Raw genomic sequence first — 23,369 nt, forward strand, 5'->3', positions numbered from 1 at the left:
TCTCACTCTTTAAAGCCTACTTACACACTTGGTTAAAAGATAGATGCGAGTTTTGATGTGAATTTGAGATGATGTCTAAAAGACATCAAGCCACTGTCCCACCAAAGAACCTGTCAACGAGCCTTGGTGAAACTGAAATCCATGTGTACAGTGGGGAGGAAACTACTTTATTTTTAAAATTCATTCATGGAATGTAGGTATCACTGGGTCAGTTTTATTGCCTTTTTTTACAGAGTTGTCGTTAAGATAGTGGTGAGTTGCCACCTTGAGCTGTTGCAGTCTAGATGTTGTTGTAGAAATACCCACAATGCTGTTAGAGAAGGAGTTCCATCAACTAAGTGGAGCTGCAGGACAAAAATCTTAAAGTTCAGTGATCATGAACAAAATAATTTTTCTTTGCCACTGTCTTCTAACACAAGCAGTAACAGCTGTCAGCCTAAGAAATTAAATCAGTCAAGTGAAATATGACTGAGAATAAACAGCGTAATTGTCATCAGTTTCCAGATCAGTGTTACATGTAATTTTTGCATAGAGCTGGACTTTACCTCTGGAATTCAGTTCTTTTGTCCGTGTTTGAACCAAGACTGCACTGAAGTTAACAGCTGAATGACTGGCTGTGGCAGAACCCAAAGTAGGCATCAGTGAGTAGACCTGCAGCCATTTCTTGATCTTAAGTACATTGAATTGTGTTTTATGGTTGTACTGGACACAGGAAGATCTGTTGCTGTGCAATTGTTTTTAATCATTTGCTCAGATCAGTGCACTACTACAAACAATTTGGATTGCTTCATCAGTGACTTTTACTTTGTGTTGGATATAGGGATATTTATTATGTTTTTGCTCGGATATTACTCTGTTCCTCAAATGAAATTGTTTAAAAATTGAATTGATTTGGAAATTATCTTTGATTTTAAAAAAATGCCGGTTGAACTGTTTGTTGAAGTGTAGGGGAGAGCCCACTGGCCTAATCAGTTGGAAAAGTTATGAGAATCTGTAATACACCAAGTTCAGTGCAACTGAACATTTTGACAAAAAAATGTGATTGGACAATGAGATGGATTTGTCATGGGTATATGTCTAATGAACTTACTCAACTCTTGGGTTCCAACCAGGTTATCTATGGATATGGCTTGTATGGAGCTATAGACGAGATTTTGCAAGCATCTATGTAAAATACTACTAACAAAGATTAAATGCATAGAATAGGAGGGCAACGTGTTGGTATGGATGGAGAACTGGAAGGTAAAATATCGAGAATAGGATAATGGCTTCATACTTCATTTGGTAGGATGTTTCAAATGATGCTGCCCTAGGATCTGTACTGGCATCTCCAGCTTTTCAGCATACTGGTAAATTACTTGAAGGAGGAGAGCACTGGGTTTTGAAGTTTGCTGACAACACTTAGGTGGGACATTCTATAATAGATGGGAAATTTGCAATGGAACATGACAAGATTGTTTTGCCTACTAACAAGATTGAGTTGATTGTACCAACACAAGATTGTCCATTAGTTAGCTGTGATAGATCAGAAAATGAATTAAATAGTGAGAAGCTTGCAACTGTCTCTTTTGAGCAGAAAGATTTCGGGGTCCAAGTACAAAAATTACAAAAAGCCCGTGGATATGTACCAAAATATGACCCGAGACTGTGTGCAATGAAACTAATGATCAGTTGAGAATAAAATTTGTTCTGTCTATTAATGTCGTCGTTTTTTGATGCAGTTGCTTGCTTTAATTGCATTCTTTACTACCCCACCCAAAGATAATGACTTGTGTGGTATAATTTTAACAAGATTAGCGGTGTTCCAAAACCATATCACGTTTGTTCATAGAAGTAATGGCTGAATCTGCCTAGAAAACAGGAAGAATATTTAAGTCTTACTTTCTTTTGACTTTCTTCGCTGTTACTGATCCAGTTGAGAGCATGCTTTGTGTTGGTTAAGAATCAAATTTGAAAATATCCAAGTATTTTGCAACCTTTTGAGAGATGGGCGTATTGAGCAATAGAGAGCACTCCTCCTCTCTCTCGAGTTGTATGTGCAGCATTCTAATAATTTGCGTTAGGGTTATGGTGATAAGTCTTCTGCCACTTCCATTATTTTAAGAAATTAACATTTAATTGTATAACATGCTTCTTTTTAGTATGTTAGAATAATGAGTCAATTTTGACGTTGTTGGCTATTTTGCTGTTTTTTTTTGAAACTTCTCATTGAGATTTAAAGTCCTGATGTGTTTTTAGACTTCTCAATCTTTGGGTTCAGGGCATGAAAAGAGATCTTTCTGGTAGGCCAAATGCGTACTGATCTCTAATTAGGTGCTTGAGTAATACTGCATGAAATTAGCTTCAGAGCCTTCACTGTAAAGAACAATAAGTCAATTACACTTGCTATAGGCTGACCTGGTCTTTCGCACATTGAAGAGTGACCAACTTGAAAAACATGTTCACATTTTTATCCAGATCTGTTCTTCACTTGAGATTAATGTTCAATGATGTGCAATCTTTAATTTTATAATTGCTAAACTTCTTTTGTTCTTCTTTACACCACAATTATTTGTACTCGCATCATTCAGTGTACCTCGAAGCAATATAGGAAAAGTACAAAACAATTTTTTTCCTTCACTACTGTTCTTGCCAAATGTTTCATTGCGACTTCTGAGATCGCCACATTTTTTCCTCCGTCCATCCAGTACTCAACAACTTTTAAAATATGACCTAGAAGTTTACAGAATTAATATTGCCAAGTAATACTCTTTTTCTTCCTGACTTTTACGTGACATTAGCTTCAGGTCAATCTACCCATTCTTTTACACTATTATTGTGGTTAAAGCATTTTGATCAAAAATAGGATAGATCTTGCTAGAACAAAAATATTAATTCCCTTGTGCCCAGTTTTCTGGGCATCTCTAGAGTTAGATGATATTTTTATGAAAACTTTATGAACTGTTTGAGCTTTGCATGGGAGCACGAGGTGGTGCCCACACATTGATGACTGGATCGGCGCAGCCTCATGCTTCCACGAGGAGATTGAACAGTTCATCCACTTCACCAACACCTTCACCCCCAACCTCCAGTTCACCTGGACTATCTCCCTCACCCTCCTGGACCTCTGTCTCCATCTCAGGCAACCACCTCGAAACTGATATCCATTTCAAGCCCATTTGACACCCACAGCTACCGAGAATACACCACCTCCCACCCACCTTCTTGCAGAAATGCCATTCCCAATTCCTTCGCCTCTGCCACATCTGCTTCCAGGATGAGGCATTCCAATCACGCGCATCTCAGATGTCCTCGTTTTTCAAGGACTGCACTGCCCCCACCCCCCACCCCCGCAGTGGTTGAGGAAAGCCCTCGATTGTGTCTCCCGCATTTTCCTGCAACTCATCCCTCACACCACCTCCCCGCAATAACAACCAAAAAAGAATCCCCCTTGTCTTCAAGTACCACCCCACCAACCTCCGGATCCGTCGCATCATCCTCTGACACTTCGGCCGTCTGCAGTCCGACTCCATCACCAAAGACGTTTTTCCCCTCCCCACCCTTGTCTGCTATCTGGACGGACCACTCTCTCCATGACTCCCTTGTCCACTCCACACTCCCCTCCAGCCCCACCACACCCGGCACTCTTCCATGCAAGTGCTACAGCTGCGTCCACAACTCCTTGCTCACCGCCATCCCAGGCCCCAAGAAGACTTTCACAACAAACAGATGTTCACCTGCACATCTGCTAATGTTGTATACTGCATCCGCTGTACCCGTTGTGGCCTCCTCTACATCGGGGAAACCAAGCGGAGGCTTGGGGACCACTTTGCAGAACACCTACACTCGGTTCACAATAAACAACTGCACCTCCCAGTTGTGAACCATTTCAACTCTCCCTCCCATTCCTCCTGTCAAGTTCGTTTTCGGAGACCCACACCACGGACTTGCTGCAATAACAAGACACTGACCTGTTTAGAAAAACACAAATCCTTTTATTACGGAGCAAGTACAAGCTGTGGAGAATCACTGTACTCCAACCTGGCACAGAGTGCAGAGTCTCGCAAGTAATTCTCCACCAGTGTATGGCAGACTGTTTAAAAGATTTCAGTGAGCTACACAGGCTTGTATAGTACATGGACGACATCCTGTTGTCCACTGACAATAGTGAGGAACATGGCCCCCTACTTAGTGAGTTCTTACAACTCCTGTGCAAGAGCGGGTTGAAGATAAACCCTAAGAAGGCACAGATAGGGTTCAGGGAGGTCAAGTTCCTGGGACTGACCCTGAGGGCTGGAGATGCAGCACAGGCTAAAGAGAGCTTGGGGGGGTGGCTTGGTATATTTGAATAGTGCCCAGGATGTAAGCTATAAAATCTTCTGATGCTGCCTAGCCTGCTGTACTCCTCCAGTTGCAAGCTGTTATCTCTGACTCCAGCATTGGCAATTCTTATCTCTCAAAGCTTTTTGGTTCTTGAGTCTGTTCTGTCAACCATTGTGATTATTGAGTATATATCAGCCAACTCCATGTATCTAGTCTAGCTCTATATACCTTTGAATTAATTTGTACTAGTCAAGTGTACACTTTCTAGTTCAAAGATAGTGATAATGGGAACTGCAGATGCTGGAGAATCCAAGATAATGAAATGTGAGGCTGGATGAATACAGCAGGCCCAGCAGCATCTCAGGAGCACAAAAGCTGACGTTTCGGGCCTAGACCCCTCATCAGAGAGGGGGATGGGGTGAGGGTTCTGGAATAAATAGGGAGAGAGGGGGAGGCGGACCGAAGATGGAGAGAAAAGAAGATAGGTGGAGAGGAGAGTATAGGTAGGGAGGGGATAGGTCAGTTCAGGGAAGACAGACAGGTCAAGGTAGTGGGATGAGGTTAGTAGGTAGGAGATGCCCCCGCCACAACCGCCCAAAGAGGATCCCCCTCGTTCTCACACACCACCCCACCAACCTCCGGATACAACGCATCATCCTCCGACACTTGTGCCATCTACAATCCGACCCCACCACCCAAGACATTTTTCCATCCCCACCCCTGTCTGTTTTCCGGAGAGACCACTCTCTCCGTGACTCCCTTGTTTGCTTCACACTGCCCTCCAACCCCACCACACCTGGCACCTTCCCCTGCAACTGCAGGAAATGCTACACTTGCCTCCACACCACCTCCCTCACCCCTAACCCATGCCCCAAGATGACTTTACAAATTAAGCAGAGGTTCACCTGCACATCTGCCAATGTGGTATACTGCATCCACTGTACCCGGTGTGGCTTCCTCCACATTGGGGAAACCAAGCAGAGGCTTGGGGACCGCTTTGCAGAACACCTCCGCTCGGTTCGCAATAAATAACTGCACCTCCCAGTTGCAAACCATTTCCACTCCCCCTCCCATTCTTTAGATGACATGTCCATCATGGGCCTCCTGCAGTGCCACAATGATGCCATCCGAAGGTTGCAGGAACAGCCACTCATATTCCGCTTGGGAACCCTGCAGCCTAATGGTATCAATGTGGACTTCACCAGCTTCAAAATCTCCCCTTCCCCCACCGCATCCCTAAACCAGCCCAGCTCTTCCCCTCCACCCACTGCATCCCAAAACCAGTCCAACCTGTCTCTGCCTCCCTAACCTGTTCTTCCTCTCACCCATCCCTTCCTCCCACCCCTAGCCGCACCCCCATCTACCTACTAACCTCATGCCACCTCCTTGACCTGTCCATCTTCCCTGGACTGACCTATCCGCTCCGTACCTCCCTACCTCCCCACCTATACTCTCCTCTCCACCTATCTTCTTTTCTCTCCATTTTCGGTCCGCCTCCCCCTCTCTCCCTATTTATTCCAGAACCCTCACCCCATCCCCCCTCTCTGAAGGGCCTAGGCCCGAAATGTCAGCTTTTTTGCTCCTGAGATGCTGCTTGGCCTGCTGTGTTCATCCAGCCTCACATTTCACTTTCTAGTTCAAAATTGTGTTTTGGTACACTGAACTTCTGCCATCCTTTTGTGTGATCAAATATTTGCTAATTTCTGTCCGAAATGGTATTTGTGTTCTTTGTCATAATGCTTGATGTAATCACTACCCCTGTATCTTCAGTTTATGACAGATCTAGAATCTGCTGTGAAGTATTGGAGATATTTGATGTTTTATTTCATTTTGACCTGTTCAATTTATGTTGCCTGTAAATTAGGATGCTAAGTTTCAGGAACCACGTGAAAATCCACAATAATGGCACAGCACTGAAGTGTTTCGAGGAAAATCTGCAATTCTTGTCATTTTGAGGGATTTGTTTTAACTTTTTTACAGTAGTTTTGACAAAACATTTTTAAAGTAATTTTGCTTTCTTAATGACCAAGAATAGAGAGGAAATTCCCAGATGAAAAAGGAAAGTGGCACAATTCAGAGGCAATGAAGGTAGTTTAGATAATTGAAGAGAAGCTTATGTTTCTCTTTTTTTGAATAAAAGAAGGCATCATTTAAGTTGTTTTTTATGAACTGAACAAATCTTGAGCTGAATGTGGTTTTAACTTCATGTTTGGGTAGATCTTTAACTTCTAAAATAGACTGCTAAACCTGCCTGGTGCTTCCTCCGTAGAAGCATTCATATTTGGTTCATTCGAAATTGTTACAATTTCTGTGCAGACTAATAGAATTTCTTTTCAAAAACTAACTACTTAATTTTGAACTTCCTGTGAAGAACTGAAAGAATCATAATTACAAAGTTTTAGGACATTCTAGTAGAAGAAACTAAAGCAACATTCAACATTATTAGTGGTTCCTTCTGGTGTAATCTACACAAAAGATTCCCTAATTTAACATTTACAATGGAAATATCCTGTCCCAGTTTTCATACACTTTTTTTTGTTGCAAAGTAAATATTCTTTCTTTTCCTGGAAACAGTCCAAAGTAATTCTTTAATTCCCACAGGCTTGGTTCCTTTCTTTCCCCAGCAGTATAGATCCTGATTCCAGATCTGAATTTAATGGTAAAGAACAAATTCCAGATTTTCACCTTTTATCTAAAGCTGGTTGATTCTTGAAAAATAGTTTTATATGCTTGCAAATTTAGTCCCCTTTATATGTGCACAAGCTCCTGTCCCCATTCTGTATAGTGAACAGTAGAGGCCTTCTTTCACAGTGTCTGAAGCCTGTACTTTGAACCTACAAATGGCTTCCTGTGGACTCTTCCCCTGTCAAAGCTCTATCTGTGGCACCATGAACTACAAGCTGATGTTGTTGGAATCATAATTAATAACACCTGAACGCCAACTTCTCTCAATTTTGGAAGTAACTTCACAAAACCTTGGTATTCCAAACATCTCACCTGAAACTGGAAGGCAAATGACAGCTCTGGATACTCTTCATAGTTGTGAATATCTCACACCTCCTTTCACAATCTGAACCTGAGATCACCTTATTGGAATTGTATTGTCTCCCCACCCCAGTTAGTGGGAGATTGGGAAGCAGTTACATAAGGAGGCCTCTAATATCCCTAAGATTAATAGGGTGTGAGATTTTAACTTTTCAGACATACACTGGGACTGCTGTAGTGTTAAGGGCTTGGTTGGGAGGAATTTCACTGTACAAGAAAACCTTCTTATTTAATTGGTGGATTTACCTACTAGGGGAGGAACGGTACTTCTGTTGGGAAATAAGGCAGGGCAAGTTATTGAGGTGTCAGTTGTTGAGCACTTGGGGCAAGTGATCATAATTCTATAGTTTTAAAGTAGTAATGGAAAAGGACAGAATAGATCAAAGTTAAAGTTCTAAATTGGAACAAGATCAATGCTGATGATATTAGACAGAAACTTTCACAGTCTATTTTGGAGGCTGTTTTCAGGTAAAGGGACAATTGGGAAGTGGGATGCCTTTGAAAATGAGGTAGAGAACTCAGGGCAGTATGTTCCTGTTGGTGTGAAGGACAAAGCTGGTAGATGTACAGAATGTTGGATGACTAGAGAAATTGAGACTTCTGGTCAAGGGGAAAAAAGAGGAGGCATATATTAAGTATAGACAGCTGGGATTGAGTGAACCCCTAGAAAAGTATGCAGTCAGTCGGAGTATACTTAAGAGGGAAATCAGGAGGCCAAAAAGTGGACAAGAGTGTGTGTGGACAAATAAAGTAAAGAAGAATGCAGAGAGTTTCTTTTAGGTATATTAAAGGCAAAAGAGTAACGAGGGAGATAGGGCCCCTTGAAAGATTGTGGCTGTTTGTGTGGAACCACAGGAGATGGGTGAGATACTAAGCAAATACTTTGTGTCAGTATTTACTGTGGAGAAGGATATGGACAAGTACTTGGGGAAATAGTGATGTCTTGAAAAGAATTCATCCTATGGGATAAGAGGTGCTGGAGGTCTTAAAATGAATAAAGATAAATAAGTCCCTGGGACATGATCAGGTGTTCCCCAGAACTTTGTGCGAAGCTAGGGAATAAGTTGCTGAACCCTAGCTGGGATGTATGTATTATTGACAGCTGCGGGTGAGGTGCTGGAAGACTAGAACGTGGCTAATATGGTGCCATTATTTAAGAATGGCTGTAAGGAAAAGCCCAGGAATAGAGTCTAATGAGCCTTGAGTCAGTGGTAAGTTGTTGGAGGGGATTCTGAGGGACAGTATTTACATGATTTTGGAAGGGCAAGGACTGATTTGGGAAAGTTGACATGGCTTTGTGCATGGGAAATAGACTTAAGTTTATTTTTTTTGAAGAGGTGGCAGAAGTTTGAAGGCAGAGTGCTATGGTCTATATGCCTTCAGCAAAGTGTTTGAAAAGTTTCTGCATGGTGGACAAGTTACTAAGTTTAAAGATCATGTGTCCTGGGGAGCTAGCCAACTGGATACAAAATTGGCTTGAAAATAAAAGATCTGAGGATAATGGTAGAGGGTTGTGTTAATTGCTTGGTGGTTCAGTGGTAGAATTCTTGCCTGCTGAGTGGGAGGCCTGGATTCAGTTCCTGACCAATGCATGGTACCCCTTTCTTTCCTTCCTTACCATAGACTTTCAAATTTACTGGATGCCAGACCCCGTGCATGTTCTGTGGCCTGGAGGAAAGGTGTTCCACATTTTGTTGAGGATGCCTGAATGTAGCCCCTTCTTTAGATTTGGTTTTTTTTGAAGGGGCAGCTGCTGAAATTTTAGTTGCACTTTAGCCTAATGCTTTTGGTCTACAGACTTCCATTTCCAGGGGCGGACAAGTCTAGGAGCCGCCTTGTGGCTTTGCTCCTGGGCCTGGACAAGATAGCCATTAACAGGTTTGAGAAGTGGGCTGAGGAGGGGCTTCTTGGTTTTGACTGTCTGCCACTCTTCTTGTTTTTGTGGTTAAATCTGCACTCTGGTGTCCATGGAGGATGTGGTGCTTACCATTATGTTAACTCTTTTCATAATCAGTTGGTGCTGGAGGGCATCATCAGTTTGATATTTTGATAAAGTTGAACAGAAGTTTGCACTATAAGTTTGTGTTTGTTCTTGGATTTTGTGCCCAGAAAAGGGCATTTGTTTTTTTTCTTATTAATTTTGGACCCTTGTCTCTGGTGTGCTTGATGGGTTTGATGTGAGGTGAGTTTTTTTTAAAAAGGATTTTGAAACTCTTGTTATTCCTGTTCTGATAGTGTTCAGTGGGGTCAGAACAGGTTTTGTTTTGATTGAGTCAAGGAAATTCTACATCTTGGCCCCTTGTGGTCCCTGCCCCAAAGGTGGATGGTGGGGATGGAGTCAAGGGAGAGGCATTTCTTGTTTTTATTTAATTTTGTTTCCCCCCAAGTGACAGGGACTTCATTCTTGTTGAAGAAAGTTGTTTCATCTGGTGCTGTCCCTACCCTGGAGTGTCTGATGGGGACAGTGTTGGGGGGCTCTGGCTTTTTCTGTTTCTGCCTTTTGTTTAAGAGTAGAGAGTTGCTTTTTGGTCTAGAAGCCTGTGGCCAGTGGAATGTCACCAGGATCGCTGCTGGATCTGCTGCTTTTTGTCGTTTCTGTGAACGATTTGGATGTGAATATAGGAGGTATGGTTTGTAAGTTTGCGGATGACACCAAATTAGGTGCCGTAGTGGAAAGTGAACGAGGTTATGACACTACAACGGGCCAATGTTCTGAGGAATTTCATGTTGATAAATGGGAGTCGTTACCTTTTTGCTAAGGCAAACCAGGGCAGGACTTGTCTGCGTAATTGTAAGCTCCTGGGGAGTGTTGCTGAACAAAGATCTCCTGGTTGCAGGTTTGTAGTTCCCTGAAAGTGGATTTGCAGTGGATGGGATGGTGTAGAAGGCATTTGGCGCATGCATTCATTGGCTAGACCATTGAGTATAGGAGTTGGGATGTTGTGTTGTGTCTGTACAGGACATTGAGGCAGCTTTTGGAACATGTTGTTCAATTCCAGTCATCCTTCTGTAGGAAAAATGTTAAACTTGGGAGTGGAGAAAGCATTTTAAGGGTGTCGCTGGGACTGGAGGGTATGAGCTATAGGTAGGCCAACTAGGCTGGGGCTATTTTTCCCTGAACCATCGGAGGCTGAGGGGTGATCTTGTAGACGTTTATAAAAATCATGCAGGGCATGGATAGGGTGAATAGCTAAGGTTTTTCCTTAGGGTGGGGTAGTCCAAAACTAGTCAGCATAGGGTGAAGGTGAGGAGGGAAAAATTTTAAAAGGGACCTAAAGGGTCAACTTTTTCATGCAGAGGGTGGGGCATGTCTGGAATGAGCTGCCAGAAGCGCTGGATTAGTTTTTAATTGCAGCATTTAAGTCATCTGGATGGATATATGAATAAGAATTGTTTTGAGGGATATGGACCAAATGTTGGCAAATGGGACTAGGTTAGATTGGGATGTCTGGTCAGAGCGGATGGGTTGGACTAAAGGATCTGTTTCTGTGCTGTGCATCAGTGACTCAGGCCAGTCTTCTGCAAGAATGCAGAGCAGGTCACATGACCTCCACCACCTTGATCTAAAGACTGTCTGTCTTTAAACTTTTCATAATAAAAATCAGAATTAATAGTGATGAATTCTGGTGGGGGAAGAAATGACACATTGGTGCTTAATGTTTTGCTTCAAAACACAAATATTCGCAAAAGTGAGATTCTGTTCTTTATTTTAATAAATAGGAATTCAGCTGTTGCTTGAAAATATTATGGCTGCTAGGATTGGGCAAGGAAGTGAATTACATAAGGTGACCAATTGAGAAAAATGTTGGTTTAGCTGATGCTGTAACAGTACATGATTTTCAGAAAATGCAGTGAAATATGTCATTGGTACTTCTAAAATATCATTGCGTTCATTCATTGTGTGGGGAAAACACCTATAGATCCTTTCCAGGGAGGTGATTGGGAAATTTTTTATGTGCAAGTCTCAGGCTGATTTTTAATTTTTCTTTTGAGTAAGGTTTTCTGCTCCGAGAGAATATTTATCATCTTGTCAGGGGTTTTAGCACCAGTCAAGGGACTTGGTAAAGCAACTGGCATTAAAATACATGACTTAATTTATTCGTTCAAAGGATATGGGTGTCGCTGGCCAGGCCAGCATTTATTACTTATCCCAATGCCCAGTGTGTAGTTAAGTGTCAACCATACATTTGCAGTAGGTCTGGAGTCACATGTAAGCCAGACCAGGTAGGGACAGCAGTTTCCTTCCCTAATGGGGACTCGGATGGGTTTTTCCTGACAATGGTTTAATCATCACCATCTAATTCCTAATTCCATTTTTTTAACTGAATTCAGTTCCTGCCATGGCAGGATTTGAACCTGGGTCCCCGGAACATTACAAGGGTCTCTGAATCAATAGTCTACTGATAATACCACTAAGCCATTACCTCCCCTTAATGGGAAAGCACCATAGTGAGATACATATTTAACATGACTTAAACTGAAGTAATAAACTTTTTTGTTTTTAAATATACAGAAAATAGTTTCATATCAATAATTCAAAATGTTTGAATCAAACTGTTGCAATTTATAACTTTCCTTTTCTCCTCTGCTCCAACATCTAGAAATGGCAGCGCAGATTCTTTGTGTTATATGAGCATGGCTGTCTACGTTATGCTTTGGATGAATCAGTAAGTAATGTTTCTTCTTGATTGATATGAAATATTACAATGCTTTAATTGGTCAGTTGTTAACTAAAACAGGTTTCAACGTGTTTTGATACTTGGAATCAAATAATTGCCATGTAAATTGAAAACATTATTTTATGAAATAAATTAGCATGATTATTATCAAGTTAAATTTTCAGCTGATTTGTTAACTAATCCCAGGCTGATCAGTTAACTAATCAGTAAAAAAGAACAGTTCTTGCTTTTAATTTTGCAACTAGATTCATTGATTCGTTAATAACAATACAGGAGAAATTATGGCAACTGATATTTATTTTAATACTTAACGATTGATTCTTAAACAAGGCTGAGAATTGGTTGACTGAATTGGTGCACGGAGATTATTGCCCCTGAATCTCTCCAATTTTGTATGAATTTTTTTCTTTCTGTAACTACTCCAACTGTTAAAATTCGACATGTCCGTTGTTTTGAAATAATGCATGAATTGTAACCTGTCATCATTGGGTTTGAAGGATGGTTTTGAGTCACATGAAAATGGAGAGTTCTTGTCAACTGGATTGTAGCATAAGTGTAGGAATTAAAATCGGCTTACATGCACCAATCTTCGAACGTGACAGAGCAAGTGAACAGGTTTTTAAATGAACAGACAAGTACTGGGGCTTCATAAATCCAAGCAGAAAATGTAAAAGCAATGTTTGAGTGTGTCTGTGTTAGGCACCTGCAAGTATTCTGTTAAGGCCACTATTGATTTTAGTGATAATTTTCAAATGCTATCTGCGTATATACTTAAAAGAATTTGTAGGATAAAAGAGCAGGAGGAGGAACTAATTGAATCGCTTTTTTTTTTGAAGAGCCAGAACAGATTATGCACTAAAGTGACAGGATCAGTGACATAATAAGGTGTAGACCTGAATGAATACTGCAGGCTAAGGAGCATCAGAGGAGCAGGAAAGCTGACGTTTTGCGTCTGGACCCTTCAGGGAAAATTTATACCTCTTGTGCCAGTTTAAATTCTGTTGTCTCCTGATCTGTCACTTTACTTCCCTTGTGTGCGCTAAATCAAGTCAAGATGAGGTTTGGGTAGGGAACTGACTTGTTGATATATCTGTAATGGGACTGACTTTAGACTTTACAAGTGTTTATTCATGCATTAAATAAACATTTTTATACATTATCGCCTTTATAAATAAATGATCATAGATTTCTTGCTGTAGAAATTCTAATGATGATTACTTTTTGCAATTTTTAACAGCCTGAACAATTAATTAGCTATATTTTGCATTTAATATTAACCTTTGACATCTAAATGTTTCAAAAATTATCTAAAGTCTTGAAGTAAATATTTAATCTGTTTTGTGGGTTTTGCTCCAATTTGCATTCCTGCATCTTTTTCTGATTTTTGCCTTCCACTATTGTATTTTGGAAGAAGGCACCTTCCTTTGCCATCAGGTCGTGGAGTGGGATTTGAACATGAGTTTCTTGCTTGGGCAAGGGTGTTATTGTTCTGCACAAGTCAACTTTTTAATTAGGTAATAATCTCTCCTTTCCTTAAAAAGGAATATTAACCAGGTTTTAAGTTGGGGATGCAAATATTAAAATGTTGATGGAATGATAAATTTATAAGTGCTAATAAAATCATAATTGGAGTACTTTGTGCAGTTTTGGGGTCTAAGTATAGGAAGGGATGAAGTGTTGATTCACTGGAATATTTTCTTGTTTGAGAGGATACAGCAAAGACATTAATTATTGATCTTGGTAAGATTACAGGTTGATCTGAGGTGTTTTGATGTGACAGTGGTAGAGAAATACAATTTTCAACAGCCCTAGAAGGAGGGATGTAATTGAAATATGAGATGACTTAAAGCAGGCAAATTCCTTTCTGCGTATTACAGTGTGGAGCTGGAGGAATACAGTAGGCTGGGCAGCATCAGAGGAGCAGGAAAGCTGATGTTTCAGGTCGGAATTCTCCTTCAGGGTCCTGACCCAAAACATCAGTTTTCCTGCTCCTGTGATGCTGCCCGGCCTGCTGTAATCCTGTAGCTTCACGCTGTTATTTCTGACTCCAGCTTTGACAGTTCTTACTATCCCTTTCTTCATACTGTTGTAACCTGTAGAATATTGTACATTAAGACTTATAATTGAAGCAGGAAGCACCTCAGTGCCAAAGGATTATGGAGTAAGAAATGGTGTCTGATGATTACTACTTCTGTGAAAGGAACTGGTTGGGGTGAATGATCTGTTTGTATTGTTCTATTTTGTTTGGGAGCAATATGTCCACGGAAGCAGCAACAACAGCCATCTGCATATGCGTCACTTTAGTGGTGTTATTGAGATGATGACCAGAAGCTTGATTGGAGCATATTTCAAGGAGAGTGTTATGGGTGAGGAGAGAGGGGAGTTCTTGACGATGATATTTAGATGGGCAAAGAGCTGCCAAAATGGGATGAATTTAGAATTGTGTTTAAAGGATCAGTCAAGAGCAACAGTAAATTCAGAGTTGGAAGGTTGTGGTGTTGGAGAAAGTTGCATGAAATATTGGTGGGCAAGGCTGTTAATGAACTTCACCACATGGTCATTATAGCACATTGAGTTCATGCCACCTCTCTCCAGAGCATTCCTTGAAGCATACATCCAGCTTCCTTCTGAAGTAATTGATCCTGTCTCCAAATGTGACTCTATAAGCATGGAGTTCTACACTATGCTTGTTTTTAGTGTGTTTTGAAAAGAAAAGAATCTTTCTCACATTCTTGCCCCAAATCCACCATGGCCTCTTGCTCAAATCTTCAATTTGTTTCTCTTTGTCTTTTCATCATCAAAGTAAGGACAAGTTGGAAAAAAAATAACTAAAAATTGATACAATTCTGTTTTAATAACTGGAAGTAGCTCAGGCTTTACTTGTTCATGATGGGTGGCTTGGTGACTTGGTGTTTAGCATTGCTGCCTCACAACACCAGCAGCCCAAGTTTGATTCCAGCCTTTGACGACTGCGTGTAGTTTGCACATTCTCTCCATGTTTCCAATGGGTGCTCCAGTTTCCTCTTCCAGTCCAAAGGGTGTGTAAAGTAGATCCATATTAAATTGTCCTGTAGTGTTCATGAATGGGCAGGCTAGGTGGGTTAGTCAAGGTAAGTGTGGGATACTCTTCAAGAGTTGCTGACTTGATGGGCTGAGTGCCCTCTATCTGCACTGTATGGATTCTGATTTTATTTTATGATATTTTGAAATGGGCTTGACTGGAGTAGGGGGCAAGAAATTGCTTCCCCTGCCTTTGCACTCCAGAATTGGGGGCCACTGACTGGATTGGGACTAACGTTTGATTTACAGGAGGGAAAATTTTCATCATCCAGTTTCAAATCTTTTTGGAATTCTGTGCAAGAACATTGTTACTCAGTTGCATATTTTGTTTGAAAGGTAACCTGGGAAATGGAACTTTGGACTGTTGTGTTGATGAGGGTTTTTTGGTAACTGTTAAGTAAAGTGGAACACTTGTGTAAGCAATAAATGAACAAGGGCATGTAAGTTTTGGAGAAGCTAGATTTGATATTTTTGAGGCTAGATGCCTCTTGGGTTGAAAATTTTAAAAACTGCATAGCAACAACTTCTGGAATGATGAGAAGCAGCAGGTTGTCATGGAACTGAGACAGGAGCACTAACTTGTATCTCCCAATTGCCTGCAGGCTAAGCCTGAACTGCTTCAGAGAGAGGAAGAAGGCTAGCACTGAAAGACTCTGGAAATAAGTTCTTACTGAAAACTGACTAGCCACCAAGTTAAGGATTGCTGTAGTTGGTAACAGGAATCAACACCAAAAGAACTGAGAAAGTCACTTCGTTGGATTGGACTCTTGATGCATAGAATTTGTCTTTAAGTTTTTATTTTCTATGCTAATATTTCTGCAAAACTGTCTTGCCTGTCTTATTTGTGATTTCAATAGGTGTATGTTTGAATAAAGGGGGTGTAATTTTAAGTCTGCATGTGTAACAATTGATAATCCACTTTCTGCCTTATTCAAGAAAAGTTTGTTATAGTAGGCCAATTTTTGTTTTGAGCATAGTGTGAGTTTTGTTTCATCTCTGAAGTTGATCACAGTCAAGCAAATTAACCATCCTTATGATTAAGAACCAAAAGAACTGTGGATGCTGTAAATCAGGAACCAAAACAAAGTTGCTGGAAAAGCTCAGCAGGTCTGGCAGCGTCTGTGGAGGAGAAAACAGAGTTAACGTTTTTCGTCCGGTGACCCTTCCTCAGAACCTTCCTTATGATTAAATTGGTCCTCTTCACATTTGTGACAACTTGGTGGGATAGTGAGGCTTGGTTTTTGTACACTGTTTCTGTCAGGATTCTGACAGCGTAACGCAGCCAATTCTCAGCTGAAAGGAAAAGGCTATCTACCAGATTAGTCATTTTACCAACCCTCCTAGTAATCTTGTGTGGACCATTGAACTGCTCTTTGAAATTCAACTCGTTACGATAATAACACTTTGTCTCCTGCTTGATGTTCTAGTTGCACGATGTTTGTCTGCTCATTCCTTCATCTTTGTCTGGGAGATCTTTAAAACGCTCTTGCAGTACCTTGCATGCTGCTGTGAGTCTCTTAAGTATGGAAATACAGTGTGACATTGAGGGACTGTTATTTTTGTCTTTTAAAACCCTCCTGTGATCAGTTTTAATGGACCTCTTAATTCATGGCCTTGGATGATTTCAAATAAACTAAACCCAGTAGACACTCTTTCAGGCAATGTCTAGTGGCATATCGTAAAAATCTGATGTTTCATGCCAATCCTGCAGATGTTCGTGACAGTGTGCCTTAATCGTTATCTTGAGACTGTGTGATATCAGACTAAAGCACTTTTTTTTTCTGGATAATGTATCGTGGAGTTCAATTTTTTTGTACCCAAATAACACAACATATTCTGAAAGATTTTGGACATATAGTCAGACCAAGGTTCCAACTTTATTTCTGGTGTTCCATAACAAGCTGACACCAAATGTGAGGTGACAGTTTAGTGGTACTATCGCTGGACTGTTAATTCCAAGACTCTCTGGTTGTGACCAGATTTGAATCATGCCGTGACAGATGGTGGAATTTGAATTCAATTTTTAAAAAAAATGAAATTAAGAATCTTATTTCATTGTCAGGAAAATCCATTTGGTTCACCAATGTCCTTTTAGGGAAGGAAGCTGTTATCCTTACCTGGTATGGCCTACATGTGACTGCAGACCCACAGCAATGTGATTGATAACTTGCCAATGAAGCCCGCAGACTGTGAATAAATTAAAATTTCCACCACTGCTGTAGGTGTACTTATCCTCCAAAGAAGTAGCTTTTGGAGATCAGGTCATTGTATCCATAATTGTAAGGAACTGGTGGCATGCTTTTGTTTTCAGTATGGTTCTACACAGTCTACTAACAATGAATAAATAGTTCTTCAAAAATGCGTATTGTATTAAGGATACCGGTTTGATTTACTTGGTTAGGTCTTCCGATGATCTGATGTGAATGGCATGTTTTACGGAAATGTGCTGAATCATAGAATCCCTACAGTGTGTTGGCAGGCCATTTGTTCCCTTGAGTGCCCACTGACCCTCTGAAGAGCATTTGCCCCCTGCCCCTGTAATGTGCATTCCCCATGGCTAATCCACCTAGCCTCCACATCCCTGGACACAATGGAAAATTTTGCATGGCCAATCCACCTAACCTGCTCGTCTTTGGATTGTGAGAGGAAATGGAGCAAACTCATGCAGGCACAGAATGTGCGGAACTCTACATATAGACGCGTGAGGGTGGGATTGAATCCGGGTCCCTGGCACTGTAAGGCAGCAGTGCTGACCACTGAGCCACTGTGCTGCCCTTTATGAAGTCTTTGGGAAGTAGAATGCTTGCTTATCGCTGCTTGAATTTTCAGTATTTCTACTTGTTCTGCAACAGAAATTTCAGTGTTGTTACTCGATATCTCCTTCCTATCCGGTACCACTATTTGAACGACTATTTCTGCAGGTATGTGAGGATGACTCTACTTCCTCCTCCAAACTCTGTTCGTAATATAATAACATTCTGGTATTCCTTAAGGCTTGATTTCATTGTGTGCCGATTGTGCTAACTTGCCTAACTCCAGATCTGCTTTCACAAAGTGCTTCTTTTGAATAATCCTTCTCTTTCTGAGAAAGAAAGGGTTTTGTTTCATCATCTGCATGATGAACTTTGTTTAGCCATTGTTCTGTTTAATCACACAATAGACAAATGCCTTGAATTTGTACTTGCTGGAGCCTCTCTCACACTTTGATTATAGGCAAAGCTATGACTTTCACTCTGGCTAAATCCTAACGCAGGATTAATTCAGCTTCATGCATGGGTAATTTCTTAACAGCTCCTGCCACCACTGTTGAAGACATCTGGTCACATTCCAAGTGCACCTTGTATGATGGCACAGGTGCTTACTCTCCACTTAGAGACAGTAGGAACTGCAGGTGCTGGAGAATCCGAGACAACAAGATGTAGAGCTGGATGAACACAGTAGGCCGAGCAGGAAAGCTAATGTTTTGGGCCTAGACACCCCCCTCCAGAAATGGGGAAGGGAAAGGGGGTTCTGAAATAAATAGGGAGAGGGCGGGGAGGCGTATCGAAGATGGATAGAGGAGATGATAAGTAGAGATGAGACAGACTGGTCAAAGAGGTGGGGATGGAGCCAATAAACGTGAGTGTAGTTGGGAAGGTAGGGAGGAGGTAGGTCAGTCCAGGGAGGACGGACAGGTTAGGGAGGTGGGGACGAACTGGGCTGGTTTTGGGATGAGGTAGGGGAGGGGAGATTTTGAGCTTGTGAAGTCCACATTGATACCATTGGGCTGCAGGGTTCCCAAGCAGAATATAAGTTGCTGTTCCTGCAACCTTCAGATGGCATAGTTGTGGCACTGCAGGAGGCCCAGGATGGACATGTGGCCTGCGGAATGGGAGGGGGAGTTGAAGTGGTTTGTGACTGGGAAGTGCAGTTGTTTATTGCAAACGGAGTGTGGGTGTTCTGCAAAGCGGCCCCTCTCCTCCCTACCTCCCACCTACACTCACCTTTACTGGCTCCATCCCTGCCTCTTTGACTGATCTGTTTTCCTCTCCACCTATCGTTTCCCCTTTCCATCTTTTATCCACCTCCCCCTTTCTACCTCTTTATTTCAGAACCCCCTTCCCCTTCCCCCATTTCTGAAGAAGGTCTCGGCCTGAAACGTCAGTTTTCCTGCTCCTCATGCTGCTTGGCCTGCTGTGTTCATCCAGCTCTACACCTTGTACTCTCCACTTAACCTGTTTTATTAAAACTTTAACATTCAGTGCACCCTGTTAGGGAGGATGGTGTAATGAAAAAAATGCCCTTTCCTGCAAAGGAGGTTGAGTAGCTCCTGTATCCCTTCAAAAGATAGAGGTAAACCTACATCTTTATTAAGAATTGACGTATTTTACTTTTTTGATTTAAAAATCCTTTTATCTCTACTTTAATCACTTTTCCTGCACTTTCAGCGAAGTTCGTCTTCGGTTGCGTTGCCAAAGTTACCATTTGATCTCTGGTTCTTTCTTTTGACTTCCTTTTTGGACTTAGTTAATGAACCCCAGTAAACCCCATGAACTTTCTATTTATATTCCAGCACTCCGAGTGAAGGTGTTCTACTTTGTTTCAGCGGTAACTCTTGAGACTTCACCTCTTGCTTCTCCCTTCAGCACTTTCCTTTCTGACCTTGTGGCATTCCACCTGTCCCTTCTTTATCTTGGCTACTTGCCTTCTTTTCACCTTTTTTTATCTTTCTCTGGTTTATGGGTATTACAGGGGAAAGTGGTTTTGTTTTATGCATACGCTCGTGATCGTTGGCCATCTCTACTGCCAGTCTTGTTACGTTGCCCTGGTTTTTGACCTAGGTTCTAATCATCTAAAAGTAGTCACTTTTTGAATAATTTATCTGAGACTTTTTGTATGAGGTATTTACTCCTAATGCTCGTACCACTAGTCAGAATTACTTTTGCTTTACTGTTTCAAACTCATTGGAAGTTTACCCAGGCAGTTTGCCTAAGTTTCAACTTTTGCCTGTGTGCTTCAGGAACTAGCTTGTGCATTCAAATATCCTTTGTATTGTCTCATAATCAATAGAGACCTTTCTATTCGGGATGCATAATCTTATGCTCGACCTTTTTAACTTGGTTTGCGTGGCAGTTTCTAATTTTACTTCTGACCAATTCTTCTGCCTTTATTTCTCAAATAAAAAGAATGATTTGACATACTTCTCAAATTTTGGTAGGGTTGTGTAAATTTAAGAACTTTCCTTAGAGTTCGAGATTATGGGTAGCGAGTTCTGAGATTTGTAGCTCAGGTTGAGGTTCTGGATGTGAGTTTGCTCGCTGAGCTGGAAGGTTAGTTTTCAGACGTTTCACCACCATTCTACAAATATACCTTGCAAGAACTGTGACAAACACAAACACTACATTGGCCAAATGGGCAGAAAGCTAACCACCAGGATACACGAACATCAACTAGCCACAAAAAGACGTGATTCACTATCACTAGTATCCTTACATACAGATGAAGAAGGACACCACTTTGATTGGGACAACGCATCCATCCTAGGACAAGCCAAACAGAGAGACGCACGAGAATTCCTAGAAGCATGGCATTCCAACCAGAACTCCATCAACAAACACATTGATTTGGAGCCCATCTACCACCCCCTGAGAAAAAGAACAGGAAATGACATCACCAACCCAAGGAAACCTAACCAGATAAATAGAAAGCTGGACATAACACCAGCCCTTCACCGCAGGCTCACTGATGTTACCTGGAATGGTGACGAAACGTCTGAAAACGAACCTTCCAGCTCAGTGAGCAAACTCTTATTCATTATGGGCAGTGTTTTTCTTAATCAGCGCAATCTTCTCCATATGAAGTCTTCTCTTTTTTTTTGTTTAAAACTGCACCTTCCTGTGCAGATTTTATTTTCTGAATTTTCTCTATCCTTTTCTCTCTCCTGAGTCTTTAGATTCAGCCTCTTAATCTCATTTTTGTCCCCTTAAGTTCAATTTCTTTTATCCCAATTTCCCTTCATCACATCAAACTGCTTTTGCTGCAACTGATTTCGCACTACTTCGAAGAGTTCACCACTTTTTTTTTGTACCTGGTCCCTCTTTTGTTGCCCTCAATCCCATCCTCAGTCCATACTGACCATTTTCCCAGACTAGTCCCACCTGCCTGCACATGCCCCATTTCCCTCAACCCTTCCTATTCATGAATTTATGCAAATTTCTTTTAAATGTTGTAACACAACCTGCATCTGCCACTTTCTCTGGTAGTTCATTCCATGCATGCACCACATTTTTTCCTCTTTTAATAAAAAAAATTGCCCTCATGTCCTTAAAAAGGTGAGGAGAAAGTTTTTTTTTTAAAAAATGGGGCGGCACGGTGGCTCAGTGGTTAGGACTGCAGCCTCACGGCGCCAGGGACCCCGGTTCGATTCCAGCCTCTGGCGACTGTCTGTGTGGAGTTTGCACATTCTCTGCGTGGGTTTCCTTCCGGGTGCTCCGGTTTCCTCCCACAGTCCAAAAAGATGTGCAGCCTAGGTGGATTGGCCACTCTAAATTGCCCGTGGTGTTCAGGGGTGAGTGGATTATAGGGCGATGGGGTCTGGGTGGGATGTTTCAAGGGGTGGTGTGGACGTGTTGGGCCGAAGGGCCTGTTTCCACACTGTAGGGAATCTATCTAATAAACCCCCTAGTTTTGAACTCCTCCACATTAGGGAGAAAACCCTTGTTGTTCACCTAATCTATGCCCCTCACGGGCTTTATAAACCTCAATAAGGGGTTTCCTCAACCTCTTATTGAGACAAGGGCCAGTCTTTCCAGCCTGCTATTATATCTTAAATCCTCCATTCCTAGCAACATCATGGTAAATATTTTCTGAATTGTCTCCAATTTAATAATATTCTTCCTATAACAGGGCAGTCAGAACTGGATGCAGTACTCCAGAAGATAGCCTCCCCAATATCCTGTGCAACCTCAACATGACATCCCAACTCCTGTACTCCAAAGGTCTGACCAATGAAGGCAAGCATGCTAAATGCCTCCTTAACCACCCTGTCTACCTGTGATGCAAATTTCAAAGAATTGTATATCTGACCACCTGAGTTTATTTGTTCTACAACACCACCCAATGCCCTGACGTTGATTCTGAGTGTCTTGTCCTTGTTTGCATTATCAAAGTGCAACACATGTTTATCCAAATTAAATTACATGTGCCATTCCTCAGCCCATTGACCCAATCTTAAGACAACCTTCTTCACTGTCCACTGTGCCATCAATTTTGTTGTGATCTGCACTCTTACTAACCGTACTTCCTGTATTCGCATTCAGGTAACTTATATAAATGACAGACAAAAGTGGATCCAATACCGATAACCTGTGGAACAGCACTGGTCACAGGTCTCCAGGCCAAAAAAAACAGCTTTCCACTACCACCTTGTCTCCTAGCGTAAAGTCAATTTTATGTCCAGTTGGCAACCTCCCCCCTCAATCCCATGTGATCTAACTTCAGTAATTAGTCCAATGTGCGAAAGCTTTTTGAATGTTTTGCTGAAGTCTGTATAGACAATGTCTACCACTGTGCCATCTTCAATCTTTTTTTGTCACCTCTTCAGAAAACTCCAAGGTTGAGAGACATTTATGTTTCTTCAGCAAAACTTTGCTGATCATCCCTAATTATTCCTTGCCTTTCCAAATGCATGTAAATCCTACCTTTCAGAATCACTTGCAACAGCTTACCCACCAGAAATCAGAAATCTGTGATTTTTAGGCTTCTCTTTACAGTCTTCATAGACAATGCACATTAGTCACCCTCTCGTTCTTCAAGTACTTCACCTGTGTTTATAGATGATACAAATATTTCTGGTAGAGACCGCACAATTTCCCCCCCAACCTCCCACAACACTCTCTTGCTGTTAGTGTATTTGTAGAATTTTTTGGGTTATCTTTAAACTTTATCTGCCAAGGTTGTTTCATCCCCTCTTTGCCTTCCTGAATTCCTTCTTAATGCCCCTATACTCTTGAAGAGATTCAGTTGATGCCAGGTATCTGTATCTCACATGATTTTATTTATTCTTGACTAGAATGTCTCTATATCTTTTCATCCATTATTCCCTAATCTTGGCAGACTTGCCTTTCACCTTGAACAGGAACATAAAGCCTCTGAACTATTATTCTTACATATATTTGAGATATCGTTACATATTTCCTTTTCAATTTCCCTTTAACTGTTGGTGGGGAAGGGTGTTGGTGTTGGTGGTGGTGTTATAGTACAATCCCATTATTGTGTTCGTCCCTTTCTTATTTCTAATTTCGA

The 23,369-nt window shown here is 41.4% G+C and overlaps 1 protein-coding gene across 3 annotated transcripts in view; it reads left to right on the plus strand.

Annotated features, from left to right (window-relative positions):
• LOC125463524 (uncharacterized) overlaps positions 1–23,369 on the plus strand; it is a 413,194-nt gene that overhangs the window by 57,815 nt on the left and 332,010 nt on the right. For all 3 annotated transcript variants that reach the window (XM_059653821.1, XM_059653820.1, XM_059653822.1), the window contains exon 3: positions 11,949–12,014. In XM_059653821.1, the coding sequence (XP_059509804.1) occupies positions 11,949–12,014 (66 nt within the window). The remainder of the gene's footprint in view (positions 1–11,948; positions 12,015–23,369) is intronic.

Source organism: Stegostoma tigrinum, chromosome 22, assembly GCF_030684315.1.
Source record: "Stegostoma tigrinum isolate sSteTig4 chromosome 22, sSteTig4.hap1, whole genome shotgun sequence".
Classification (NCBI taxonomy): Eukaryota; Metazoa; Chordata; class Chondrichthyes; order Orectolobiformes; family Stegostomatidae; genus Stegostoma; species Stegostoma tigrinum.